General features: G+C 32.3%; 1 protein-coding gene across 3 annotated transcripts in view; it reads left to right on the top strand.

Moving 5' to 3' along the window:
* The first annotated feature begins 2,216 nt into the window (after positions 1-2,216).
* Positions 2,217-26,728, top strand: part of LOC148614618 (transmembrane protein 135-like) — a 96,018-nt gene continuing 71,506 nt past the window's right edge. Inside the window, exons 1-6 of one of the 3 annotated variants that reach the window (XM_088588821.1) lie at positions 2,219-2,394; positions 5,612-5,739; positions 7,311-7,400; positions 8,057-8,149; positions 18,966-18,999; positions 25,175-25,240. In XM_088588821.1, the coding sequence (XP_088444947.1) occupies positions 2,242-2,394; positions 5,612-5,739; positions 7,311-7,400; positions 8,057-8,149; positions 18,966-18,999; positions 25,175-25,240 (564 nt within the window). In that variant the 5' untranslated portion in view covers positions 2,219-2,241. Of the gene's footprint in view, positions 2,395-5,611; positions 5,740-7,310; positions 7,401-8,056; positions 8,150-18,965; positions 19,000-25,174; positions 25,241-26,728 lie in introns of all 3 variants that reach the window. The other 2 variants (XM_088588822.1, XM_088588824.1) reach the window with 2 other exon arrangements.

Here is a 26,728-nt window from a genome sequence, read left to right as displayed (position 1 = left end):
AGCTCTGGCATAACGTATGGGTTGTGATATGAACACTCCATACGTAGGAGCCGAAGGGATGTTGCCACAGATGAAAGGAAAGTTGACAATTCTGAATGAAAAGTCATCACGTTTGTCGTAAAGTTTGGTTAATAGTTTTCCTTTACCATCGATTTCTAAGTGTATGTCAAGATATGATGCTGACTTCACAGTGTCTGTAGTATCCTTTATCTCAAGTTCTTTTGGGTAGATGCGATATATCAAATCCCCGAAATTGGGATTGTTTAAAGATAATACGTCATCTATATAGCGGAAACTGAGATTGAAGGATCTAGCCAAACGATATTCTTTCTTTCTGATCAGATCAGCTATAAGGTCAGCCTCATAAGAGTGAAGGAATAGGTCAGCTAGTAAAGGAGCACAATTTGTTCCTATTGGAATGCCGACCGAAAGTTTCGTTTCGCGTTTTAGTAACTACTATTTCGAAAACCGTTTCTTTTTGTTTCGGTTCTTGACTTAGTAAGGAATTTCAATGCAGTAACTGAATGGTACAATTAATGGGTCCAATTTTAACTAGATTGTAAGGAATTTTCTCTTGCTTCTGGTTTGAGTAATTAAAACAAATGAATAACAGTGCTATTTTTTTGTATAGTATAATGATCTTTTGAAATCGTTTAGTGATGCCCGGATTTGGGTCATTTACTCTGCAGTACCGTTTGTTTTTGTATGATTCTTAGTTATTTTTTCACATCTTCAATGATCTGTTATACATAATGTTATATAATACAACAGATTTTTATAATCCCGAATCCCCTGTTCAGTTCCCCACTGACATACGTGTATACTTTGCAAGCTGAAGCAATGCAATTCTCATTTAGCAAGGCCCGGTATTGTTTTGCTTCAATTATCAAATTCAACCTCTGCAGTTCTAGTTAGAGCATTTCGCATGCGCCTCGAAACTTTTGGCCATATTTTTGCTAAATTGCAATATATGGCTGTTAGGAGGGAATAATGGTTGTTCGGTAAAATACATGTATCTGGCTCGATCAAAATTATCGCATGGAATGTAAATTAACACTCACAATTTTTACCACACGAAACTTTTCAGATTAATTTTTAGGGGATATCTTCTTCGTAATCAAACATTTTAACATTTTGTATTGTGTTCACTCCAACATTAAAATTTTAAACAAACCGTGTTGTTATATCAGTTAGTCCAGATTTATCGGTAACATTATAAGTGGGACTAGAATCTGAATTGGATTTGTGAATATATTAATTTTCAAAATGACAATAATTCAGCATATTTTCTAAATGTGCTTATCTATAATAAAATTATAACAATTTGAAAAAAAGTAAAAATACGCTGATGATACATGTATTTATTTTGGAGATGTTTAAGTTTTGTATTTGTGAATTATCTAAACAGCGTTTTCATTCATGGTGATACATGTATTCCCATCGGGAATGCAGCTACACATATTTTCCATTTCATTGACATAAAGAACAGCCATTTTCTATACCATCTACTGTATTTTGAGAAAGATTCTAGATAGCATACAGGGCGGATCTAGACACTTTGTATAGGATGGGTACCAGCCGGGGTCCCTAAGAAAAAAAGGGGGAGTTGCTAGTACGTTATTTACCACTTTAATCAATTTTACACATGAAAATGACAACTTTTCCAATAAAAAACGAAGCAAAAGAAACGAAACAAAATTGCCTAAAACACGAAATGAAACGGTTTGGTTTCATTTCGATTCGGCACTGTTTCGTTTCTTTTCTTTCGATAGAAACCTCACATATGTACTTGTAAATTAGCTTAGACCCAAAATGGATCATCCAAGCCCTGATCCAAATATTTAAAAAAAAAGGAGATTATAAGCTATCATTTGATCATTTTGCTTATTAAATATCACCAGAATCCCCTGGATCCCGTCTTTCAAAGACAATATGTTAGGCCAAGTGTTAAATCAGTCGAGGTACCAGACTTTGTATTTGAATAATTCTTAACTAAAAACTTTCTAGTCGGATATTGTTATTAAGTTGTAGTTTTATACATTATGAAGTTATAGTTCGAGGGAAAATGGACCATGGACTACACAATAAACTATCAAATACAGCGTTCCGTGCATAGTTCGGTAAAGATCGTATATAAAGGGTCTTTAAATTATAACAACATGCAATTTAAGTTAAACGAAAGTGAAAGTAGCATGGCTTTTGTTTACTTCCGGTTGATAACCCACATGACACCAAACAAATATGGCGGTGTTCGGCAAACTTTTGTCCGATAAAATAACTTGTTCTTGCTATGAACTAGGTCATACATGGACACCCTCATGCAAAAAGGCGTCGTTTGATGTAATGATGGAGGTGTTTAAGCAAGCAGTTAAAATATATGGTTCTTTATATGCTGTGAGTGTAAAATCCTGTTTGACAACTGGATGCTGATAAGACGTAAACTTTGATCTGTTCTGTAGTAACAATTTGATCGGTTGTAGTCTTTTACTCAATGGGGGAAACGGTTTTTAGCCCTTAGACAACGGGTTCTTTTTGATTGCTTCATGCTGGCTGTGTTGTGTATACTTCAGTTATAAGATTTCTAATGAAGTCTTAAACTTACAGTGAGAAGATTAAGAGTTAAATCATTCTGACTGTTGTTAAAATAATTATGATATGCTCGTCCATACATTCGTGGATGGGGAGACTCTAAAGGCTAATCGTCCACACATCAGGTTTGAGTCAATCGTATCTGATGTAACAAATATCGATTAAAAACCATTCAGAATTAAGAAGAAAAAATATACATTTAACAAACTTGAAAGATTATTTTTTGCACATCCAGACAGATTGTTTTGGTACATTTTAAGTCATAATGCTGCCATTCCAGACAGCAATCACAAGGTAGTAAGTCTTGGTCAGACGATTTTATCCTTTCATGTGAAACATGTCAATTCACAGTGGTCCTACTTTGTAGAAAGTCAAATTTGAAGAACATCTCATGCATTAGCACTGATCGAAGTACTTTTTAACACATGCAATGATGGAATATTTACATTATAATGACAAAACCTTGAAAAATCACTGATCGACTTTGGCACCAGACACCAGATAAGTTTGACAATATTTCTGTAAGGAATGGGACATTTCTGTCATGAAGATGCTCCCCGTCCAAGAATGTATGGACAAGGGCCATTGCCAAAATTGAAGGCAGGAAGGGAAACAAAATGCAATGAATAATTTCTGCATGTACAGCAAAAATAAAAGGCAGTCCTTTAATGTGAGGAAATGTACATGAAATATGAAACATTACTTAAATGGTTGTTAATGAAGGTAATGATAAAATACATGTAACTGAACTGATAAAATCTAGGCAGTTTGTCAAAAAGAATAGTCAGAAGGAAAGTCTTTATCACCCATTAAACTGTAATGCCATTGAAGTTGTGATACCAGGTAAAGGCTTGTAAGTCTCCTCATGCCTATTTGAATTCACAATAAGTGTCCATTGAAATGCAGAGGAAGTGCACATGTATAGAGTAAAGAGTACAATTTTTACAACAGAAAGCCTTTTTAGTGGAAAAACAATGATCAAAATATAATGCTCAACTATTCCTGCACTGAAATAAGTTTTTTTTTAATACCATAACCAATGTTCTAGGATTCCAATTTCCCGTTACCCAGGCAAGTGAAATTTGGATCAGGGAAAGTTAGGTACTTAGTTACACTTTCCCGTGGCAAGTTGAAAACTTCATATGCTGTAAGGATTTGTTTTGTTAGGAAAGCAGTCATTGACTGTGGGAAAGTTGATTTTATATGGATTTTTCCCGAGATAACCTCTTTTTCTGAAAAATCCTAGAACACTGCATAACACACAATAGAAAATTTTGATAATATATATGCATCATAATATACTCAGAAGCACAAATGTAGCAAACTAAATACAAATCTGTCTTTCATTTTTCAATTCTTTCCACAGTAGCACTCTGGATAAAAAAATAAATTGTGAACAATACTTATAAGCCTTTTTTAAAAGAAAGACCAAAGTGTCAACAAGTCACTCACCATACATCAGTTGAGGTTTTGTCTTATTGGGAGAAACAGCATAAGCTTTCCTACCTTGAGAATAAGTTGAGAGCAATGTAAATGGCTGAATTTTTTATTAATATTGTCTACATTTGGAATGTAATGATGTATTATTTTGCCAAGTTCAGTTTATGCAAGATTTTGAGATTTGACATTGACCTTATTGTACAATTTGTATATAGAAATGTATTTTCACATGAGGCAATAGATTTACAGCATTTACTTAGCTCCATCTAGTTCAGACTGGCAGGTTTAGTAAATGTACATACACATTTACAGTTTATCACATTCATTTTGTTCGTCTAATGGTAGTCTCCATTAGCACAACAAGGTACAATAAAATTTTAAGTTTTGGTAGATATTGTTGTTAAATTTTTCTTTGGTAGACAAAACTTGTGAGACTGTTTGAAAAGCTGACAGAGCTTGGCACAAGGCTAGTGGCTTAGACGTTACAATGGTAGTGTGTGTAAATAGCAGCTCTCAGCTTAAAGCCTTGAAAAATCAGGGGTTAAAGATTTTGTACATACTTTATCATATACATCATATTTGTTATACATTTTGTTCACACAGAAAGTATTACATCTACTCAGTACATTTTTGTACATGTACATGTATTATCATGATACAATGTCTCTGTTTTCCTTATAAATTTGAAAAATAGCATGGTGCTTACTGGCGAAGCTCAACTCTATAAGTTTATCTTCCAAATTATGGCACATAGTGCATTCTTACTACAATTCATTTCAGATAACATAGTGCTAAAATTGATAGCAGTGCAAAGCACAGTGCTACAATGGCCTGGGAATAAATGAATGCTTAGAAATGATACTATGAAGAGCATGATTTCTACATTATCCTCTATTGTTTTGCTACATGTTGTGTTTGTCCCAAGATGATTAGTGTCTCCTGTATCTCAGACAGAACTGTTCTTCTACAGGTGGTACAGGGCCTGTCCTGCTTTCTTTTCCCTGGAAGTGACCATTGGAAAGTCACCTTTTGCAGTCTGTCATTTTGCCATATTTGGCAAATGGATGGCCCAACCATCTTAATAATTGTCTCTTTTTAAGTTCTGTGGTTGCACCTTGTTTCTGATCTTCTATGGCCAAGATATTCGTTGGAAGCAGTTGTTTTGAAATACATCCAATTTCTGCAGATCAAGTCTAGATCTGCGCTTTGACCAATATAGCAGATTCTTTTACTATAATTTTTTAACTTCCAGATGGGCTGAAGTCTTGCGAAGACTGATCCAGCTTTGGATAATGTGGCCTTGAGATCTTTTGTGATGCCATTATTAGAGCTTGTCATACTTCCTCAGTATAAAACATCATCAACTGTGTCTCAGCATTGATCTTCAGGCCAGTTGTTTCTGCACATATATTAAACAGATAGTCAGCGCCTTAACTGACTGAGCTTAAGAGTTAGCACCCTAGCGCAGCTGATTAAGGCTGGCTATATATACCTTACACATTTCACTACAATGTACATGTTAATTTTGTATGATGTCAGGCTTCCATGTACATTTATCAATTAATATGTCCTTATTTTTCAGATTGCTGGAGTTGTACAAGGAAAAAACAAAGAATACTTTATGAAGTCGTATCCAGCCCTATTTTCCAGATCTGTGGTCTTCTTAACAACTAATGGAACTCTTTTTATCACATTTTTTTGTGTATGGAGGTAACATTATAGTACTGAGAAGATAGAGTATATTGAGGTCTAATGAAACTATATTTGAAAGTTTGATCTTGTTGTAATGTTTATGTACATTTTGTATATGTACATTTATATGTACATTTTGTATATGTACATTTATATGTACATTTTGTATATGTACACGTATATGTACATTTTATATGTGTACATGTATATGTACATTTTATATGTGTACATGAATATGTATTTACATATGTACAAAGATTTACATAAACTACTATTAAAAGCAAGAAAAGTAAATAGTTTTTCCTGTGCAGCTCCATGAATCAGTTTATTACATGCATTCAATTTAGGAAATAATGACCAAAAGTCATAAAAACATTGTTATTTTCTAGCTAATGATAGGTTTGCCCCTGATTTTCTTGAAAATTGACATTTAAATCAAACCAATCCATATTAATATACCAATAATTAAATTATACACCCACTCATAGAGTGGTAGGTATATTTGATCACCTTGGCCATCTGTCATTGCCTCTTTCCATCTGAATTTTGTTGCAATCATCTTGGCTCCCAATGCATGGGTTGATTTCAAATTTGTTGTGTATTTTTGTATAGAAGAGGCAAATGTTGCAAGCCATTTTTGGTGCTGTCAGATATCAACTTCCTGTTCTGTGCCACTTTTCACAATATGGAAAGATTCAGACAGTTTTCATCATAAAAATCTCAGCTTCCAGTAGTTGGATTGATTTCAAATTTAGTCTGTGGTCTCATGTAAGGTGTATATTGTAATTTTGCTTGCTGTATTATATCAACTGCCTGTACAAGTGAGTGTATGCCTAGCAGGCGTTCACATTCTTATAATTATAAATGGTCATAGCTGAACTAATGGATCTGAAATATTTAGTTTAAATAAATAAAAAATATTCTTAAATCCTTGGATGTCTGAAATATTTCTCTATTGCACTCTCACTGGTGTTCACTTTTATTCCTATCAACATAAATTTTTCAGTTTGTCTAAAATAGAAATATGTGGAGGTAAATGCATATGAGACAATAATTCCCACAGATTGACACATACTTTATTAGCATTTGTAATGAAATACTGTGAAAGTACTTTAATTCGTGGATACCAATTTTCGTTGATAAGAGAAGAAACAAAAGTTTGTGGATTCCTGAATTCATGGTTTTAATGTTTTCAGTATCAAAGAAATCTCCTTTTTGTTGGGAACCAAATTTCGTGGTTTGGCCTTCCCATGAAAACCATGAAAATTGGTACCCCACTAACAATAGTACTTTTGCAGTAATGTTTAAATGTACAAAGAACACTCTGCTATTGTTTTGGGAAAGCTTTGTGTAAATCTTTTAGGAAAACAATGTTTTTAATTTGCAATGCAAGGACATTGGGAGTCACATAATATTTTGTTTGATTAAACCCAAAATTGAATCTTGTGGATTTCTGCATGACCATTTTTATTACTGACTGGTCAGCAAGGAAAAAGAAAATAGGTCAGTGGGTTGACTGGAGTTGTTTGCTTCAAGATGCATGTAGAAATACCAAAAAAAAAAAAATTGGATCGACTTGTTGCTTTCAGAAAACTTACAGGTTCTTACTGCCGCCTAGCTACCTATGCTACGGGGATACCAGCTTCGGCAGTTGCTCTCTGTTTGGAGAGAAAATCCAGGTATTACATGTTAATGTGACAATTAATTCATCAAGGGTCTTTCTGCTGATTTGTACTGTACATGACTACATGTGTTTCAATTGAGGAATAGTAGATGTAGATATTCAGTTTCATTTTTTAAAAATTTAAGTTATTTTGATCAGCTAATTTTTTTTGTTGGCTAAATGCTAAAGGAAAGAGAAATGCTAATTTGAAGAAGACATTTTCTGGTGAATTTTTGTTGAGCTGTTTTATGAAAAGTTTATATTCAGAAACTTAGAAGACTAAAAGTGTGACTAAAATGGAACTATGATTGTGTACAGATATGCAGAAAGATTCTTCATGAATTTTCATCACTTTTGTAGTGTAGTTATACATATAAGATTGGCTAAAGCTTTTTAGGATGTTCATTTTCTTTAGGATTAGAAAAACTTTCTCTGAAGCCATAAGAAGGTCTTACTGAAATTATTCTCCTGGTAGTTTATTGTAAAGCCAAGTTTGGATTGTTATGACAAAGTGTTGATGATTAAATGGATTTCCAATCTTAGATGATTTAAGACATGGACCTTGTCATTTCTGATATTTGAAATCCTACTAAAGCTTTAGCCAGGCTTGAAGACTAATATGTATTATTGTTCAAACATTTAGATGACTTTGATTTTATTTTTTTCCTCCAGGAAGATATTTGGTCAATTCTATTCTCCCAGGCCCGCATTTATCCCTGCACTGACAGCGGCATATGTTGCCATACTTGTAGAGAGGAAGTCCAGGTATGGACCAATCAGATTCATTTATTCAAAATTATGCAGATTAATCCTTTGCAGTTTATGGGATTAGCTTGAATAGATCATTAGCATGTTTTGTTTGTTATGACATTTAGTAATTTTCAGAATTATACATGTACATGTATGCATACTAGACTTTAGCTCAGTCGGTTAGGGCGCTGACTATCTCTAGTTGTGGAGTTTGTTTATGGAAGATAACTTAAAAAAAAAACTTGTAGAACATCAAAACTTTTGCATGAAGGGACACTTAAAAATAAGACCAATATTTCACCAATTTTATTTTCACATCCCATACATTTGATTTCTAGTTGTCCTTATGATAAAGCTCAAAGTCGAAGGTTAAACATCAGTCTTCACGCAGATTGTCCATGCCTAGTCAGTAATATTCAGGGGATTAATTTACTTGCAAGACTAGAAGGTCTCTGACTTTTCCAATTTTGAAGCTAATGGTCCAGTCAATTAAAACCAAAAGTCCTCAATAAAGTGCCATTGAAATGGGTTTAAGGTCCAGGTACCAGGCAAATAAAATTTCAAAGGTCCTTGGTCAGAAGTAAAGGGTCCTGGACCTCAGACTATCTTTCATTTGAACTTCTGAATATAGAGGATTACCAAATGATGTATGATTATGATAAAAAAACAGGTGAAAATCAGGGATGTTAATGAGTGGGGCAGATACAGGATTTCTTTTAAATCTCCTACCAATATCCATTGATTTTGATAACATATATGTATTCTATAGAATTTTAAGAAAACAAGATTGACTCAATAACACAAATAGATTAAGTTTTATATTTCCTTTCCATTTGCTAGTCTATCTGTCTGTTTATCAGAAAAATTGTGCTCATTGTAATGCCATTGTTTTTTTTATTGTCCTCTGCTGGGGAGTATAGAATTCAGCTTTCGTCTGTCTGTCCGAAATTGGTTTCCAAAGCGTAACTTTTGAACACCTACGTAGAATTTCACCAAACTTGGACAATTGAAGGTTATGAAGTAAGGAAGAAACCTATTGATTTTGAGGTCAATAGGTTGAAGGTCAAAATCGCATGGACTTCATGAAATATAATTTTTTAGATGAAATTGGGTTTCCGGAGTGTAACTTTTGAAAGCCTTTATAGAATTTCACCAAATTTGGGTAGTTGAAGGCTTATGGGGTAAAGAAGACACCTATTGAATTTGAGGTCAGTAAGATAAAGATCAAGGTCACACTGACTTAACAAAATATAATTTTAGGGGTGAAAATAGGTTTCCGGAGTGTTACTTTTGATTGCCTTTACAGAATTTCAGCAAAGTTGGACCGCTGAAAGCTTATGGGGTAAAGAAATAATATTCCATGAAATTTTACTTTCATTGTGAGGCAGGGGACCTGGAAGACTGCTCTTATTCGATTAGAATGAAATTCCTCACAATAGTTGAGTTCAAGTCTTTGATATGCAAGAAATATTTTTTATCATTTTGATTTTTGAGTGAGGGATACTTGTTTAAAAAAAAACCCAACATTTTTAGAGTTTGAAATTTGGAATGATTGATTCTTGCTTTGTCTTATAAATACTCCACCCAGCTTTTGTACGGTGTATAAGCGTTCTTTTAGTTGTCATGGAGATATTTTTTTATAACTCTTCAACTATAAAATCATTGAAATTTACATTTCCTTAAGTAATCACTTCTTGGCATTTCCCAATGTCTTTAAAAGTTCCTTAAATAATTCTGCCAATATATCCATAAAACATTGTAAATTATTATTACACAATACCATAATGAGTAAATGGACTTCTATAACAAGATTTTATGAACCATTTGTGTTTAAATTGAAACCAATATTGCGTAAAAGTCTGAAAAACTTCCGACTCAGTGGATTATTTATTGGCATCATTTTTTTGACATTATGCATTAATTGTAAATTACACTGAAATATAAATGGAAATAGTATCCAAAACAACTATGCATTTAAATATAAATATTAGGTGAATTTTGGGCATCAACACTTTACATATTTGTCCATCTGTTACAAGTCTGTATCAGTTTTCTTGTACATGTATGTTACATTGATAAATAAGTCACCTTTAAGGTATTTTTTTTCACTGATTCTGACCACTGAACATATTTACAGATATCAGTTTATTTAATTTGAAAAATGATTAGCATTTATAAAATTCACAAAATAATATTTTTCATACTTATTTGTCCACTATGAAAACATTGTAAATAAGTACACTGGGAAAATTAGTATGTTGACGGTAAGTCGTATAGTATTAAAGGGAAACTCCATGATTTTTGCAAGAAAATCTTAAAATGTTAGAACTGCATTGAAACACAAGTGTACTAAGTTCTGTTGGTGTATCTTGTCCCATAATGGAGAAATCAGTGCTAATTTAAGTTTTATTTTAACCTACTCAGTAGGTTATTTTGCCGGAAGCTGATATTGACCAATGTTATTTGCGTAATTGATATGTTTTGGTGTGTCTTATAACCAGTTTAAAGTTTATTTAACAAATAAACAAGCTTTGTCCCGAAATGCTGGGACATATATCAAGGAATTAGTAACATTTTTACATATAGAAAAGAAACACAAAAATATTAAATTGAAATATCATTAATAATTAAAATGTGCTATTTACCAAGGCAAACAGTCAATTTTTTTTATTATTTTTTTTCAAGTTATCTAAATGGCAAGGTTTCAAAAAGACCAAATAGGTACTAACTGTAATACCATATGTAATTCATTTGTGAAGTTAAGACAACTGGAATAGGTTCTGTAAGTCTTGTCATAAGGCCAATGAGAAAGTGCGAAAAATGATATAATGGGGTACCTGTAGCCATGTAGGAGATACAGTGAGAAAGTACGAGAAATGGTATAACAGGTACCTGTAGCAATGTAGGAGATACAGTTAGAAGGTATGAGACATGATATAACGGGGTATCTGTAGTCATGTAGGAGATGCAATGAGCGAGTATGAGACATGATATAATGGGCTACCTGTAGTCATGTAGGAGATGCGTAAATGTTGAATGTTTTGTTCCCATCGCTGTTTTAATAGTTGAATTCAATTGCATTTCAAAAGAATGAACGAGTTAATATGTAACAATATGCTTCTTGTAGATTTATATAAATCTGACAAAACGTACATAATATGTAATGATATCCATTGTTCTGGAAGTGAATATGATTATTATATTTTTATAAATTGGTTATCCTAGATGAATAAACGTTTTGATGATGGAGACTTCAGAAATTCTGGAATGGAAAGTGTAAGTTGAACGAGGTTTAAGGAGCCTATTAGTATAGTGTGTTAGAGCAGGTCAAGACTTTAATCAACAAGAATTTTTCATTTTGCAATATTATATTCTGCATTACACTTTTCCATATTTTGAAAAAAAAAGGTTATTTATGTAAGTAAAACACAAAATCTCTTGATAATTTATTTAAGAACTTTTTGTATAAAAACTGTGATTTCATTACATCTTCGTAGTAAATACTGTTTTGATGAATAGTTAATGTAGAAGTTATATCTACAGTACCCCCAGTATTGTCAAATTATATCCCTGCCCAGAACCTAACCAAACCCTATGTTCATGTATAGAAGGCAACTTAATAAACACTAGTATAATAGACTTAGTCATCTTGAAGTATTTCCCAGACATTAGAATACCCCTTAAAAGTTATTGAAAAATTTTATTGACCATATTGATAATTTTTAGAGTGCATCACATGACCTAAAGCATTTTCTTAACCCCGAGCATGTGATTCTATGAGGGATGCAGGTGCATAATTACAAAATTTTGTGGATTTATTGAATTGATTGAAATATTCCATTTATTTGTACCTGCCGCAGGTATTTGTATTTAACGAGAATAAAAGTAATTAACCATAATCATGACGGGAACACCTGAGCCTGAATGGAAAATTAAATACTAGTCTTTCTAAAGATAAGTTGTGATGGGAAGGATTACTGAAAGGGGATATAACTCAAATTAAGAATTTCATTTTTGTATTGGTTGAATTTTGATTTTCAGGTTTTAGAAATTACGTTATTTGACATAATTTTTTTCTGTTTTGAAACAGAATTTCATTATTTTGAATAAAAATTCAGATTTTAATATTTAATTTCTGATTTATTATTATTTGACTTCTGAATTTGCCCATTTCTGTTTTTGTCGACTTTGTAAAATCATATCTGATTTATGCTGAAATTTAATTGTAAAATTAAAACCTACTGAAATGTACTTCTGTTTTGTTCTGTATGGAAGAAGATTGTATGTTATATTGAAAGGGCACAGTCAAAAGTCGTGGAGCTACATATAGTATTCTATTCAGGATATCTCATGTTAGGTTCCAATTCAACTTAATACAATGAAATATTAACAGTTTTTTTTGGGGGGGGGATCAAAAATTTAGAATTAGGGATGACGGTCATCAATCATCTTTGAGTTTTTTTTGGTTAATCTCATTTATATTTCATCAAATAGCTATTTGTACTCAACTGTCATACTATTTTTTCAGCTTTCAATTCTACCATTTGCTGCCTGATTATTATAAGGATTGATACCTTACAATCATGAACAGTTTGGACACTAAATTGAGAAATGTCAATAATGTTTTGTTCCTCATGCTCCAGTTTCATGCAGTTGATTTGATATTTAATTGGGGGTGAATAAGATTTATAAAAAAATTGATTTGGTAAAAGTCTAGGATTTCCTTTAAAGTGTCAAAAATTGTATTTATTTTCAATAATACAAAATGACTTGCCTATTTAAATTTTCAATTATGTTTTAATTGGTTGGACTCAAGTAAACTTGTATTTGTATCATGGTTACTTTACAGTACTTATTTTTTCCACTTTCCCCGCCCAATTTGTATTAGTCACAAACAATTAGTTGAATAGAATTTGAACTTATCTTAATTCAATTTGTTTAAAATTTATTTTAGTTGGTTCACATTTCTTTGATCTTAACAGAAAAAACTGAATAAAATTTAAAGTACTTTCTGATGTCATTTGGTTTAAATGGTGCCAATGTGGATACAAATAATACATATAAAAGTTACATCTGACCATCTAGTCAGTTGGTTTTGAAGTATTGTACCAAGCTTGATAAAACTTGAACAGATTACATTTAAAGTTTCATGTGAGAGATTTGGCATCTCTTGAGTTAATACCTAAATTTTATTGGCAGCTGGGGGAATCTTCATTTTGCTTGTTGCTGGGGAAAACATTTTATTTTGCTGGTTGCTAGGGGAAACACTTCTTTTTGCAGACTCATGTGGTACCTTTGTTAGGGATCCCACCTCTGTACGATTTATATCTGGTCTGACTAAAGTACCAACTTTAACATTTTCTCCTGGATCACTGGTATATAAATCTATTCATTTCTTTTGTGGCTGAATATTTTTTTGTCTTATGACTTAAAAAACAATAGACAAGGAGACCAGAAGAGGTCAACCTAGAAAGGACTTTTTCTACTTTCACTTTGAATTTGAGTTTATTAAATAGACCTTTAAAAAACATGTTTTTAGTGTCATAGGTTGATATTTACCCTGTATTTTGTATGAAAAAATGATAATCATTTGTAAAAAAAGAGTTTTAAACAAGAAAAGGCAAAAAGAAAGCACACTAAATTATAACCTCCACGTTTTGACCTACATCCACTCAGGAATATGCAATATAAGACTGAAATCTTTAGGTTAGGTTTGACTGTATTAGTTAAGCCAAAGCAATACATACCCTCATTTTATTGAAAATAATGTTTGATGTCATTTTTTATGACTTCAGTTGTAAGAGGAAAAATACCAAAGTATTTTCTCCATGAATTAATAAACATCTAAAGAAAACAATTCATCTCCACTTCATGCATACATGTATATCACTTTTTTCTTCAGAAACCAAATTGCATACATTGTGTTTTAAACATGCAGCTCTTTGAACTCCAAACATTGGATATTGGATACTTGCTTTTACCACCTTATCATCCCATTAGGGATGTAGATATAAGATTCACTGATGATAAATAGGATATGACATTTGTCAGCCAAGATTCATTAGAAGTTATTAGTTGATGTCTTTAGATCACGCTGATTATTGAGTAAATTGCTGTGACAACATTTCCGATTCCCTAAAAGCCTTTGATTCTTCGATTTATTACTGGATGAATTTTGAAATAATATCTGATAGTTGATGTGCATTCTCCATAGGTAAATAAGTGCTTAGGAATTGATGTATATCTCAATTTTGTGAAACTTTAGCTCGATCACTTATATGGGATGATCAATTATCAAGTTGTTGATTGTATGTTAGCATCATTTAACTTAATATTTTCCTGTGTTATAAAGCTTGCTTTTCCATTTTGTATGTTAGAGATACTGAACATTTTTTTTCTCAAGTTTTTGTTGATGATTCACCTAGCTGTACTGTTACACTGGTGATGCATGATGTGCATGGTTCAGTACTGCTGCTATTTTGCAGAATTTCCAAAGTTCTTCAAGACAGGAGTTCAAATTGTCTTTCAAGCATTGAAGGTCCAGGTTTTTTCAAAGGTTTCATTTTGATGGAAAATCAGAAGTCCTTAATGAAGGTTCAGGTCCCAGTTAAATGAAATTTCAAAGGTCATAGGTCAGAAATTGAGGGTTCCAGACCTCAATCCATCACTAATTTGAACCCCTGCTAGAATATTCAGGCTATTTGCTGAAGAAACCTAAGAGATAAAGAATCCATCTTCAATATTATTCACAGCTCCAGGAAGTCAACATATATTCCTCTTTTGTTCAATTTAGCATTGAGTTGACCACTCGTGATTGGATAACCATTTGTCCAAATTAAACTGAAGCATCAATATGCTAATGAGGATGATACATAGAAAATCTATCCGCCATTGATGAAAATATTTGAATGAACAATATACAAATGGCCTTAAAAGAATAATCCATCCATCAATGAGAATGACGTTGAGACAAATATAGCACTTTCAAACAATGTGACCTGAATGTCGTGAAAAAGATAGTTCAATTATGCCACTGGCCAGTGTGTACATTTGAGCTGAAACTAAGACAAAAATATGTTTAACCTAGATATCTCTGAATGATTTCAAAAAAACCTCAAAGAAATATATGGTAGTTCTATACAAAGATTAACTTGCTTCCCCATAATACAGATATGCAAAATTGTACAAATACGTTATAAGCTTCCATAACCGTCTATGATTATTTAGACAGTAAGTAGATCTATTAGTTGGATTTGGCTAACACCTCACCATCTAACAGAATCTTATGACTATAAATAACCATAGATGGTCACCTGAGAGCCTATAACTTATATTGTCTACCCTTAACATGACATTTTATGAGTTACACAGTGGGTGTTTCTAGAAAATCAGAGAATGATTACCCTACCATTGCACTTGGTCCATGCTACTTGTTTTTAATCGAGTCTGGATTGTTCATTGACTTCGTTTTATTTGTACATGTTATTTTTGTTAGTTCATGTTCTCTGTTGTGTGTGTCTATTTTCCCTGTCTAGGATTTGTCCTTGAAATATATATTCTTTTGATTGCCATTTGAATCTTCGTTTCCTTGATTATTCTTTCAATAATGATCAAAAGTTAAAAATAAGCATTATAATATGAAAGTCTTACTACTGTTTTCTTTTTTTACCAAAATACTCCCAAACTTCCTTTTATGTAGATCAATGGCTTATTGTATGAGAAGGAGTCACATATTTTTTTAATTGACAGGCTTACACAGTGTCAGGCTTCATATTTTTTCATACTTTATTTCATTGATGTTAGATTTTATGATAATATTAATACAATTAGAAACCAAATGTTTTGTTAAAAAAGTATGCAGAAAATTGGTCTTTCATTGTAAATTGGGAGCGTGGCGGAGCCTATGCAATGTAAACATTTTTATAGCTCAATTATTTTGTCAGTTTTTGACATGGTCAGATTCAGAATTACAGGTAATGAACTGATAACAATTGATACGATCGGCATTCATGTAATACTACCGATCAGTAGACTCGATAGTGTAATTATGACCAAACATACAAATGTCAGCGTTGATTATTTTCCATATCAGGGCAGAATGTGACGTTTTATTGGCCAACAGTTGACACTTAGAACATTAAAAATCAAATTGAATTGTTCACAATGAGGCATTGGAAGTAGTTTATGACAATTAATACTTAGAATTGTATTGATAAATTTAATTTTCTTAAAACAGAAATTATAATTGCAGTTTTATGCATGTTTACCTGCAATCTGGTAATATCCAAATGGAATAGATTTTTTTTCTTGACTTGTTCAAGGTTTGAAGAGAGATAATACTGGGATTTATATTATTATTCCTTTTAATTAATATTAATTGCCTTTTAAATCTCTGTATTTGAAATACAATTTAGTCCTGAAATCTTGATTTTTCACAAATTCTTCCCTCAAAATTTCCTTGCCTCACTCTTGGCTTTTACTTAGGAAAAACTTTTTAGGAGCCATCACTTCTTCTGGTCTTGACTCAAACTAGTCCCTCTGTAAGTTGAGGTCCAATAAGCTTGATAAAAATGACAGATTGTAAGTCTGAAGGTATTAACACACTAAGGAATCCTCCTGAAAGTGAGCCTATTATATCTACCCTTGATTGATTGACTGATTGAAGTTTTAGGTTTTCTTGCTAGATGAGAAAGGATTTTTTTTATGGAACATATCCTGCTTTATGTACAAGTCAAACAAACTAGATTTTAATGTGCTAGCTCAAAGAAACAAACATCCAACCTGATGTAAAACCTGGATGTTTTTGATAATATGTGAAAATGTTTAGTAATCTTCCTTGTGTGGTCTTAAAAATGCGAATAGGTCCATGCTAGGTATTTCAATACCCTCAATTAGTAAAATTAACCTTAAAACCTAATAATTTGAAAACAGTCTTGTATTTCAAAGTAAACCAACCCTTTCCCTTTCAAGTAAGACTTGCAAAGGTGACTTTGTATAAGTTAAAACAATATTTTATCGGAACAGTGTTGATTCAAGGAACATGTTAACAATTTACATGTTTACATAGGTGAGAAGGGGGTGGAGCTACAGTTTAAGGGTTCTGTAATTTAAACAACAAAAAGTAGGATAAAGTAACGAGGTCGTAACTTTAAACCAAATATATAATTACTTGTCAGTTTGATAAATAAATTTGGACAACTGTAAAATGTTGTAATATGAGGATGTTATCAGAAGTCCTGCTTTCGGCTTTAAACTTTCTAAGTCCTATCAGTTTTGGTCCTATTATAATTTAGGGCCATGATTTTCGGGATTTGTAGGATGTGATAAAATAACTCTGTAAGTGTATGTTTTAGTATGTTAGATTAGGACTCATATTATATACCATACCTGAATATTGATATCAAGTTGTATGTGTGCTTCAGAATTATTTAAGTGACCAACTTTATCTGTGCAACGGTAGATGGGGATTACATGTACTCTTTTCCTTGCTATTATTTAGCACCTCCTGTACTTTTAAGAATCCCTTTCTATCTATTTGTTGGCCTTGGCAAGTTCACTTAAAAGATATGAGTGTGGGGAGAACACTCAATCCTACCAGTGTGAGTCCCTGTACTAAGTATTGAAGTAGTAAAAAATATGGAAAATTTATATTGGAAGAATCAGCCATTACTCCTATGTGTGAATTAGTACATAGTCCTTTTTATCCCCTCCCAATGCTTTGGGCTGTTTAGTGGTCCACATGTCTGTCTCTCTGTTTGTCTTTCTCCTATAATTAGTTTATGGATATTAATATAGTAAATGGTCATCCAGATCTTTTTAAACTTGAACACAATGCTTGTGACCTTAAAACAAAGATTGATTCCATTGATGGTGTTTTTCATGTATTATTTAGGAGGTATGACTTTTTTTGTACACGTAAATAATTTTGAGTTGGAGGTTATCGGTTATCACCAAAGTAACTGTCTTTGATATGGTCCTATTACATGTTTTAAGTATTATTTCTGAAACACTGGCCATTTCAGAATCCCAAGCACTAGCTAACAATACACACTATATCGTTTATTGGACACTACTATTATGTTTCTAATAGTTTTTCCACTAACAAAACTTATTCAACCAAGGAGAGAATATGAATTATTCGTGCCGAGCATTTCCTACCTGAGTGTCCATTGTACATCTTATTAATTAAATAAGTACAAAAATCGTGTTTTCCTTCTTGGTAGATGCTTCAACACTGAACATGAGAGAAATGTTCATGACTTTAGTATAAATAAACACTTGTGTAGTTTCTCAGACTTAGATCACTATAAATAAATAAAATATTTGAAAGGTACCATAGCAATCAGTGAAAAAAGACTTGTGGAATTCTTTCTTTTTGTTTTCACTTTGATATGAAAAAAAAAAGAAGATTTTTTTTAATTTGAGGATATGTCATATAAGCATTGTTGTAATACATGTATTAAGGAGTTGTTTAAACTTTTGATTGTTTTTTTAGTATCTATGTTAATTAGATTATGTGGAATCCTGTCCAAATTTAAGGTTATTGACCACAGAGCCATATTTATTTTAGTGTTGGGTGCCAGCTGGCCCTCATTTCCTAAGTCTTGAAAAGAAAAGGTTCTTAAACATGAAAAAATAATATCATGTAGTTCATTGATATGCCCATGTTGTCAGGTAAAAGAAATTGTTCATGTCTGTAAGTCTGTCTTCTTTTTTCCACAAAGTTAAATACTCTGGTATGTGTTAAGTTGTAAAACTGTTTTTTCTTACTACTGATATAATAAATTTCATATTGATAAAGTTATTATAAATTTGTATTACTTGTTTTCAGGAGAGGACTCCTTGCATTGTATGTGGCCAATCTGGTAAGTGGTTTATATTAATTGTATAAAATATCTGGAAACTTTGCCTAATGTAATGAAGTAGCTATACTGTGAAGAAATATATGTTTTTTATTTTCTGTAAGTTGCTTAGGCTTTATTTATTGAGTGGTAGGGCAGGGTTGATAAAAGGGTCACCATTGCAAGGTATGGTTGATATGTTCATGAAATTAGATAATGATATATGATATGATGCATTGTATAGCTAAAGGTATGTAACCCTCCAACTACATGTATACTGTAAATTCAGTGATTATTGTGATGTTATTTTATTTTTGCGAAAAAAATGTTATTCAGATACATTTGTAATAATTAAGATTCCAAATTTTTTTCATTTTTGCTTTGGTTATATAACGTAAATTGCAAAAAATTAAAAATACTTTTCCAGCTAACTTAACAGAATTGCACTAGTTACTGCATAAACATGTAATAGTTTCTGAATTTGCAGTATCAGGTACAAAATAAAAGAATGGGTATATATACTTGTACCTGTATATATTTTCAACTTCATAAAATGAGAATTATGATTGGTGCTTTATCTTTCATAAATACATTTTCATATAGCTTTGTTTTTTACTTTTAATTTTCAAAGTCAATGATAAAGGCTGTTCATTAAACATGCATGTATTTATAACTAATGGTAGAAAAACAGGACAAAGGTTAAAGATGTTTTTAGCAATAGAAAAGAAAGCTTTTTATCAATAAGAGAATTTACAATTCTAGTATTTAATAGCTGTGAAATAATAATGATCAATTTAGAATTAATGATGAGGAAACAAAATGCTCTTATATTGTTTATGACACCTGTAAATTACTCGTTAATTGTGTATTGGGTAAAATATTAAGATCAAAGAGAATATTTCTTGAAATCTGTAGCAATTATGATGTTCTTCCTGAAAAAAGATTTGCTTCCAAGCTCATCATTGAATGGATGGTCATAAATCATTACTATAGCATTTTAATTGCTTATTAATTGGTGTTAGCTTAAAGTACATTCGCATCAAGTTATGTCTGCTGTGATTTGTCTATTTTGTTCTATGACAGAAGACAATGGATTTTTACTGCTGTTTCTTGTTTTTCTGAATGTATTTGTATTGTTTCTTTGATCTCATGTTTTAGCATGTTTTCTATGAGTGCAGGAGGTCAGCTTGTTTGACCCCATGCCTTGTCATGCAAGAGATGTTGTAATTGGTAGTTTCTGTTTCTCCACCAAGCATGACATGTGCATTAGGAGAGTAATGGCTAGTTTGCTTGATTTGATGTCAAATTATGGACACTATTAGCATGAGGTTTTCTGTTCTTATTTTTTGGTATAGCAGATATAGATACAGTGTTAGATCCTGGGGGTTCCCAGATTTGGAATTTCTCCTTTTGTTTGAAAATTTTGTAAATTTTGTGGAAAACTTTAGGCTTAAATGAGTACATTAAATCTGTGGATCTGCCCTTGTAGATACATGGGTGTCTGTTACTTGCTGCAATGTTTATGATTCTTGCAAATGGCAGTTAAGAATATAATCAGATTATTATATAGAAGGCTTATAGGATTTATATGCACACATAATGCTAAAAGAAGGAATTAGTTGAATTCTCATATGTTGAGGAATATGAGATTCAAGTACAAGCAGTGAATTGGTTTAATAACATACCCTGGTAGTGGGTTATTATTTTTTTTTTTTTGTTGTGGGGGGGGGGATGGGGTGAAAAATTTCTCAGTTGTGAGAAAAGTTGAGATACATATTCTGTATTTTAGTAGCTATTTAGTTTCATAGAGTTTTGAGGATGAAGAAATAATGTTCAAATTTAAAGATTTTCTATTTTTTTTTCCAATTTCAGTGACCCTTGTGACAGTTAAAAATTAAAATCTCAGTAAATTTCCAACTATAGAGTAAACCATTGCTTCTTTCACATCTCTCTTTGACTGGGATGATACATCGGCCTTGGTTTATTTGTATACAATGCTAAGTAGTAAATGATTGATTAGTGCCTCATATGATCTCATTTATTGGTGTTAAGTCATGTTTTGTTCATGAAAGTTGTATTTTTGATCACATGATAATCTGACTGCACACAATACAATTCATACCATTTTTTTTCTAAAGATGTCGTTTGAGCAACTTGACAAATATGTTTAATTGGATTATCACAGATGGTTCAGTGGAGCCTACCAACCAATCAAACTGTTTCGTGTCTTATACTGTTAAAGATATGTGTTTTTCACATCCATTTATAGGCTATCTGTCTGTGTCAAAAAATTAACCTTGCATTTATAGCCCATTGTGTTACTATGATAGAGTGGATAGCCTGCTGCATTTTAACATTCCATACCTTTAGGTGCTGCTTTAAAGCTATCCTGTTATTGCTTTGCACTGAACAATACTTTGTAAGTTTTACTTCTCTTTTGTCCATTCACAATAATTTGTTTTTACATGAAAGATTTATTGGATAGAAATAACATATAATCTGTTTCTGTTTCTTTCTGCAATAGTTATATATTGGTTCAACAGGTCCTCTTGAAAATCTGGCAATCTAGGATGCATTGGTTGGAAAGTGCTATGATTTAACTCAGTACATTTAATCAAACTTTTATTTTAAAATGGCAAATACGGATGAATTGAATTGTAATGAATGTTTGTTTTCTGTGAAATTTAACAAAGAAGAACTTTGCAAACCTCAGGTTTTATGCGTACATTGTAAAGTGCTTCACTGCATAGATCTAAGGTGGAGTATTACCCATGCATTTCACTATTTGTTTTGTGACTAGAATAAACGGCTTTGAATAGTGGTGTAATAAAAATAAGAATCCCGCCCCTAACATAATTTTGGGTTTAACTGTATCATTAGATGACATGGGTATTCATTGTTTTCGGGGCCTTACCTCACTGATTTAAATGGTAAACTAAATATCTTATCTTATAAAAAAATTTAAAGGAGATTATGCATTTTTGTCTTGATGGTATTACAGGATAATAGTGTCCTGCTATTTCAATTTCAATTTCAATTCGTTTTGTAAAGATGAGTGATGTCCTTGGAAGTGTAAGATTCAGCACCATAGATTCACTTGAGAAGTTCTGCTTATATATAATTGCTTGTTCTCAGATTTTTCTATTCAACTTTATTCATTCGTTGTGGTATTATTGAAAATGTCACTCTATCATAATTGTGGGTTACCTCACAAAAATGGAATTAATAATCAAAGCGAAAATCTTATTTATGACTTGGGCAGTCATGTGTGACCTATTGGTAATAATTGGTAATTGGGGTCCTGTAAGCTCCTCATGAATTGGCTTAGAAAGACTAGGTTTTACCTTTTATATAATGCGGTAGTTCGTTAAACTTCCCGTTGATTCTGTTAATGGCATCAAGGATTTTTTGGTACACATATTGAATTTTCCAATTTTCACATTTGAAAAGCAATTACTGACAACCAAATTTCATTTTTCAATGTCAATAGAAAAAAAAACATCTTTATCATTAATTGAGTATTACAAATTGAAAACACTGTGTGAAAAGAAGCAGTTATGGCATGATTTGTTCAAAAAATGTAGAATTAGACGCTCATAAAATATTCCAATCATACATGTATTGAATTTAAAAAGAAAATAATTTGGTGATTTTTATATCTTTGTATTAGTTCATTGTGCAGAGATGGCAGATTAAATAGTTACTTGGGTAAACTATCTAAATTTAAAATTAAAATTATGGTCGTGGATGTCAACAGGGTCAATTTATGACATTCAGATAGTGAGAAAAATCGAACCTATATTAGGTGGGACAACCCCCATTTCTTGTAATGCTAATTGGTATTAGTGACAGGTTTGAATTAAAAAAAAATAATCCTATTAGCTGGTGTGAATTCAACACATGGGAGCTGCTTTACACATAAAGCACAACTTACAGGCAAGAAAGGTGTTTTGCTGGTTATAGAAATATGGAAAATTGAGACTAAAATTAGACAAAAAAAGAATACCAAAGCACCAAAACAAACATATAATTCAGAGATGTCAGAGTCCAGGGATATAAACAAAATACAGAACTGGAAACCAATCTACATACACATCCTGTAGACAGGAAACAGAGATGATCCACATTCACACCCTGAAGACCAGAAACAGAGGTGATCCACATACACACCCTGTAGACAGGAAACAGAGATGATACACATACACACCCTGTAGACCAGAAACAGAGGTGATCCACATACACACCCTGTAGACAGGAAACAGAGGTGATCCACATACACGCCCTGTAGACCGGAAACAGAGATGATCCACATACACATCCTGTAGACAGGAAACAGAGATGATCCACATACACACCCTGTAGACAGGAAACACAGGTGATCCACATACACGCCCTGTAGACCGGAAACAGAGATGATCCACATACACATCCTGTAGACAGGAAACAGAGATGATCCACATACACTCCCTGTAGACAGGAAACAGAGATGATCCACATACACATCCTGTAGACAGGAAACAGAGATGATCCACATACTCACCCTGTAGACAGGAAACAGAAATGATACACATACACACCCTGTAGACAAAATAACAATTACATGTAAAAACTGTAGACAAGACAGCAGACAAAAAAAACTAATGCACTTGAAATGGTAACTCCTACAAAAAGACTGGCAGTAACATTAGGTGCTCTGGAAGGGTCAGTATGTCCAATGATATATGATAGTCAGATTGATAAAAAGCACATTAGGAGTAGGAGGTTAAAAAGCACATAAGGCATAGGAGGTTACAAAGCACATTAGAAGTAGGAGGTTACAAAGCACATTAGGCATAGGAGTTACAAAGCACATTAGGCATAGGAGGTTACAAAGCACATTAGAAGTAGGAGGTTACAAAGCACATTTGAATTAAGAGGTTAAAAAGCACATTAGAAGTAGGAGGTTAAAAAGCACATTAGAAGTAGGAGGTTTAAAAACACATTAGAAGTAGGAGGTTAGAAGTAGGAGGTTGGTTGTTTTGTAGCCTCCTTGTTTGTTAGGTTCCTGGATAAAATGTTTGAAGCCTGATTTCTTTATTAAGGTATATACCTTCATTGTTTTAAAGATGCACTCTCAAGTTCGTATTAGTATTAACAATGCTTTAGATGAGATTCTAATGATCTTCTATTATGCAGAGGGTCCCCATCTCTAATCTATGACTCTGCCTACACTTCCAAATGGAATTTAATTAAACTTTCACAGGATCTTCATTACATATTTCCATTGTGCACCTCTTATTTTTGATTTTGATCCAAATTAATTTGGAGGTCTAAAAGTTCATGTTATCAAATGGAGAGTTGGGGTATCAAGTAAGTGAGCATTGCTCACAGTTTTTCTTATTCATGATTCATATTTTCATGGGACATTTTTTGTTATTATATGAATTGTTCCCTAAATACTGTTACTGTGTATTTTTACCTGCCTGAGACTTATGATTGTCTACTCTAACCTGGACATGAAAACGTTCTAGTCATATCACCTTGACTATTAGGTGACAGTATCAACTTCCATCTTATGTTTTTGGTGCTCTACCTAGCCCCAATTTTGCAAATATGTTTGATTATTTTTAAGGTATTTTTGATTATCTATATTTTCATCTATTCACAATTTCAAATGTTCTTACAGCTATTTGAGGGTGCTTTTTATTGCACAAGTATGTCATAGCTACTGGAGGGTGCACTCTATTACTGCATCAGTATGTCATAGCTACTGGAGGGTGCACTCTATTACTGCATCAGTATGTCATAGCTACTGGAGGGTGCACTCTATTACTGCATCAGTATGTAACAGCTACTGGAGGGTGCACTCTAACATTGCATCAGTATGTTGTTATGCCAATAATAATTTTCTTGATTTTTAAAGGAATGTTTATCTAGATGCAAAAAAGTGTTCTCTATTAGTATTTATAACTTGTGCATTCCTCTAGCAGTAAAAAGTGTGTACTGGTGTGTTTTGGTATGTAGCTAATCATAGGTTTTTGCCTCTCCATGATTTGTGGTTGTTTCTTCAGAAATGTGGTTATATTTGATCACACAAATCAGATACTATAAGCACATTAGTTTCTGTACTGTATAATGTAATAATTTTTTTTATATTTGGATAATTGATTAAATGATAAATATTGTAATGTATAATAATAAAAATTGCTTTCTGTTTTAGGCAACAGAAACTTTGTGTAGAATGCTGGTGGCTAGAGGCATTGTTCAACCTATTCCCCATGGTGAGGTACGTACATAGTCATATTTCAGCATAGTAAGGAAACTTGTTAGGCAGTTGTCAGGCAACATTCACTCAGAAATTATCAAGCCAGTATTGGAATGGCATTCTTACACGGCCAAAAATAATTCACTTTATATATGATTATTACATTATATCATTTATTTAAATTAAAATATACGTTTTTTAGTATATGCTTTATAAGTGTTTGTTTAAACCCTGTATCGTTTATCCTATATTGCATACCCTATATCTCACTCCTAGAAGTGTAGTTAAAAGATATGATATAATAAATATAAAATGACAAAATCTGTATCACATGTGGTGTCAACCCTCAACCTTTATCACCCTGCGACGTTGTGTCAAATCGACAGTGACCTCACCAATAAACAGAATAACGTCAGCTTTGAATTTATCGACAAAACATTATATATGACGTAACGGACACACAATGATATTTTCTTTCTTAAACCCAAAACTGCTGTTATTGTGTATTTGAGAATCATATGACTATCACATGTGAATTATAATATGATTGTCATGTGATGTACATTTGGCTGTCTATCTCAGCTAATGTATACTATATGTTCAGTATTTTTTACAATAAGGGCTCTGTATATAGTTGCCAGTTTTCTGTTAGAATTTGCTTATTAGATTTTTTCTTTATTTTATAAGTTCTGACTTTGGCCTGTTTAAGGTAACTTGCAAGAATATCTTATTCTAAAGAATTTATGCAGGACAATTAGTTACAAGTACTGGATTATTAGTATACTTCTGTACTTGATGAAAAGTAAAACATGTTCAAAAGCTGTTTAAGGACTGTGTTTGTTCTTAATAATATTGTACTTCCTGGAAGCTGTTTGTCCTGACTGATGATGTTTTGACCAAGCTGACATTTTCATAAAAAAGGACAGTCTAATTTTCTTTTAATAATGTTGCTGAATTTTTTTGTCCTGTAGTGGAAAAATGGAATTAACTTATTTGTAAGTTTTAGGAAGTCTGTGTTGGTGATTTAAGTTTCATATTTAAAATGGTATCAGTTTTCAAAAGTGATTTTATTTGTGCTGTTATTCTACACGACTTACTGTAGCAAGTCTCATAATTTTTACATGAAATAGTTCAGTTACCAATCAAAGAGCATTGAGACAAAATTAAAAAGAAAAATGGTGCTGTTAGTTAGAATTAGATTTGTCTTGAGAAATAGTTTGACAACTAACAGAGGAATATGAGTCATTTCTTTTGTCTAAAGGCCCATATAGAAGAAAGCAAAACAAAAGCTTTTCCGAGATGAAGATTTTGTCGGATATTGGACGATGATATTTATCCTTTAATTTCTGAACGCCAGATGTCTAATGGGTTTCCAACTAAATCTGTATAATTAAGTTTAAATTAGTTTTCATTTCATCTGTCTTCACAATGACTATGACCGTTATAATAAAATGGTCCTTTTATAAACAAGTTATTAATGGAAGGGCTTCATGGTTTTTATGGGCTTTT

This window comes from Perna viridis, chromosome 6 (assembly GCF_037379345.1).
Source record: "Perna viridis isolate PV_CMFRI_1.1 ecotype Kerala chromosome 6, ASM3737934v1, whole genome shotgun sequence".
Taxonomy (NCBI): Eukaryota; Metazoa; Mollusca; class Bivalvia; order Mytilida; family Mytilidae; genus Perna; species Perna viridis.
This window is presented reverse-complemented; position numbering and strand designations above follow the sequence as displayed.